We start from the raw sequence: 2,500 nt of genomic DNA, 5'->3' as shown, positions 1-2,500 counted from the left end.
GAGTTATGTTTAACAAATCGTCTATTAGAAGGAAACAGAGAACTCAAGAGGACGCCTTGTCATATACAGGGCATTTTTTAAAATTTTCATTCAAGTTAATCCATGGGACACATGGGGAGCTTAAACACGCGCGTTTTTGACACGCGCACGGCAGCCGGAAGTGAGCTGTTTTCCCTTTTAACTTGTGTTCACACTACTATATTTACATTGATAAGTATCTTTTCTCCATTAGAGATGATTAGTATAAAAATCTGGGAGACACCACTGTCCTGGCACGCGAAATGTTCTCTTCTGGTTGCCGTCCGCGTCTCAAAAACGCTCGTGCTTAAGGTCACTATGTTTCTAGGTAAAACATTGGCTGTTGGGAAGACAATATGATCTCTTTCAGAGGTCTTAAAAGATTTGCTTAAGTGTATTACTTTTATCAAAAGTGTCACTTTGCGACAGAATTTTGTGAAAAAGAAAGTAACTTACTATTATTCTTAACTTCTTGCAATTTGTTGTGAGGTTTTTTAAAGATTACAGTTACATTTTTGCGAAACGTATCATAAGTGCCTCGTAGTGAAGTGACTTTTAGGCAATCCTTTCGGAACAATTGTTGTAAACGAAGGTATTATGTTAGGGGACTGACTGAGTTTATCCGTTTTCTTTTACAATAGCCCTTTTCACGGTTAGTTTTTCTCATTTGCATCACAATATAATCTAGCATGTATGTGAGGCAATTTTCGGGCTATTTTGTAGTTTTAACCCGAAATTGCCTCGCATCCACGTTCGATTATCTTGTAATGCAAATAAGAAAAATTAACCGTGAAAAGGGTTATTGTTTTTGTGATTTTTTGTCATTGGGTGCGAGTTTTACAGAGATGTGTTTTCTGCTTAATTAAACCGTTTTCCTCTCAAGCAAAATTATGAATTTTTTATAAAGCTAATGGAACAGCGTTTTCCACTTGATGCTCCAATCCACCTTCGTTACGCTAAAACACAAATCTTGAGAAGGATGAAACTGTGCCCGAGTAAGAACAAGGAAATGGAACGGAATTTTTTGGGTTGCTACGAGGTTCTTTACGTTAAGTCAGCTTTAGTGGATAACTCACAATTATTCCCAATTATTTTCTTCTGGAAAATCACTGCTTCATTCAATTTACCTGGAATTACAGGAATTTACGATCTCGATATGCTGCGGAGTTAGGACAATGTGCGAGCCAGCGAGCCATGACTGCGAGCCATGACTGCGAGTAAAGGTGAGCCAACATGGCGAGCCATGCGAGTCAACATGCGAGTCACACAGTTATTGAAAGCTAATCGTTTTAAAATGGGTGCTTAGACTTAATAATTGTTTATCAGCGCTATTTGAAATGGGTACTCAGACTTAAATGCGAAATTCGCATGATCCGCTGGCTCGCAGATTGTCCAGCCCCTATGCTGCGCTTGTATAGGAAGTCGAGATTGCACCAAAATGGTATTCAACCGTTAGGAAGAATGATTGAAGTATCTGCGTGGGATATACGCAGTATGTACCCAGGGCTTCTGAATTTGTTCAAAGCAGTAAGTATTTAAGGGTATATGTAAAACGATATTGTGGTATAGCTTATTGGTGGCAAATCTATTTAATGAATGTTACATTTTAACTGATTTATTGCTCTTCATCAATGATCATTCTGACAAGACGTTGTAATGAAGAGATATTTATTACTTAGGGCCTTTCTGTAAAGGTCTTCAACTGTAAAATGAAATCTGTGTACATGCAGTGAAATGAAATGAATAAAGTTTCTCTCCTCTCGAAGGAGCAACAAGTACGAAGGCTGTTTGCGTCTCTTTCTGCCTCGTCGTCAACTCATGAAGCCTCATTTAGTCCAAAACTGTCATGATACACTTCTGAAAATCACTTAAGTATCTTGGAAAGATTTTATGAGTGTACGTTCTAAGTAATGAAACTTAACATTAGTGTTTGTTTCGTACAATAATCTATTTGCTTCGTGTTTTTTACAACAAATATCGCAAACTGTTATTTGGTATCGTTACTACAAATCAATCATCGACACTTTCTGAATGTGTGCACATTCGAAAATGGTTACTTGAATAATTATGGTATGACTTGTGATACCAAACTTTGTGTAATGGTCATCTCCTTTTCACGTAGATGGTTTCTGTGTCAAATTAGAAGCTGTAGAGCCTCCTGATCCTGGCCGCTAAGACAAAAGAAAAGTCTTTTCATTATATAGATACTGATGAAATTCTAGGATTTTCCTTTCAAAAAAAAAAAATCATCACCGCGCGCAGACAACGTAACATTTTTATCTTTCACATGTGAGGATATAGGTGTCGTCATTCTAACCAACACGATTAGCCAATAAAACGCGCGAGCGTCCCCTTCATTGTAAGATACTTTTGTGCTGTAAAATAATTCGTCTCTTCTACATTAACATTTTTATTGCCCAATTTGACATTATCATGACTTGTTTTCATAACTTTCATATCTTGTTTCATGTTGCGTGTTTTA

At 37.2% G+C, this 2,500-nt stretch overlaps 1 protein-coding gene and 1 pseudogene across 3 annotated transcripts in view; one reads left to right on the top strand and one right to left on the bottom strand.

Moving 5' to 3' along the window:
• Positions 1 to 1,800, top strand: part of LOC138042949 (glutamate receptor ionotropic, NMDA 1-like) — a 25,021-nt pseudogene extending 23,221 nt beyond the window's left edge.
• Positions 1,670 to 2,500, bottom strand: part of LOC138042947 (adhesion G-protein coupled receptor D1-like) — a 191,347-nt gene continuing 190,516 nt past the window's right edge. For all 3 annotated transcript variants that reach the window (XM_068889015.1, XM_068889013.1, XM_068889014.1), the window contains one exon: positions 1,670 to 2,189. In XM_068889015.1, the coding sequence (XP_068745116.1) occupies positions 2,133 to 2,189 (57 nt within the window). In that variant the 3' untranslated portion in view covers positions 1,670 to 2,132. The remainder of the gene's footprint in view (positions 2,190 to 2,500) is intronic.

This window comes from Montipora capricornis, chromosome 3 (assembly GCF_036669925.1).
Source record: "Montipora capricornis isolate CH-2021 chromosome 3, ASM3666992v2, whole genome shotgun sequence".
Classification (NCBI taxonomy): domain Eukaryota; kingdom Metazoa; phylum Cnidaria; class Anthozoa; order Scleractinia; family Acroporidae; genus Montipora; species Montipora capricornis.
Note: the sequence above shows the minus strand (reverse complement) of the source record. Positions and strands in the feature narration are given on the sequence as shown.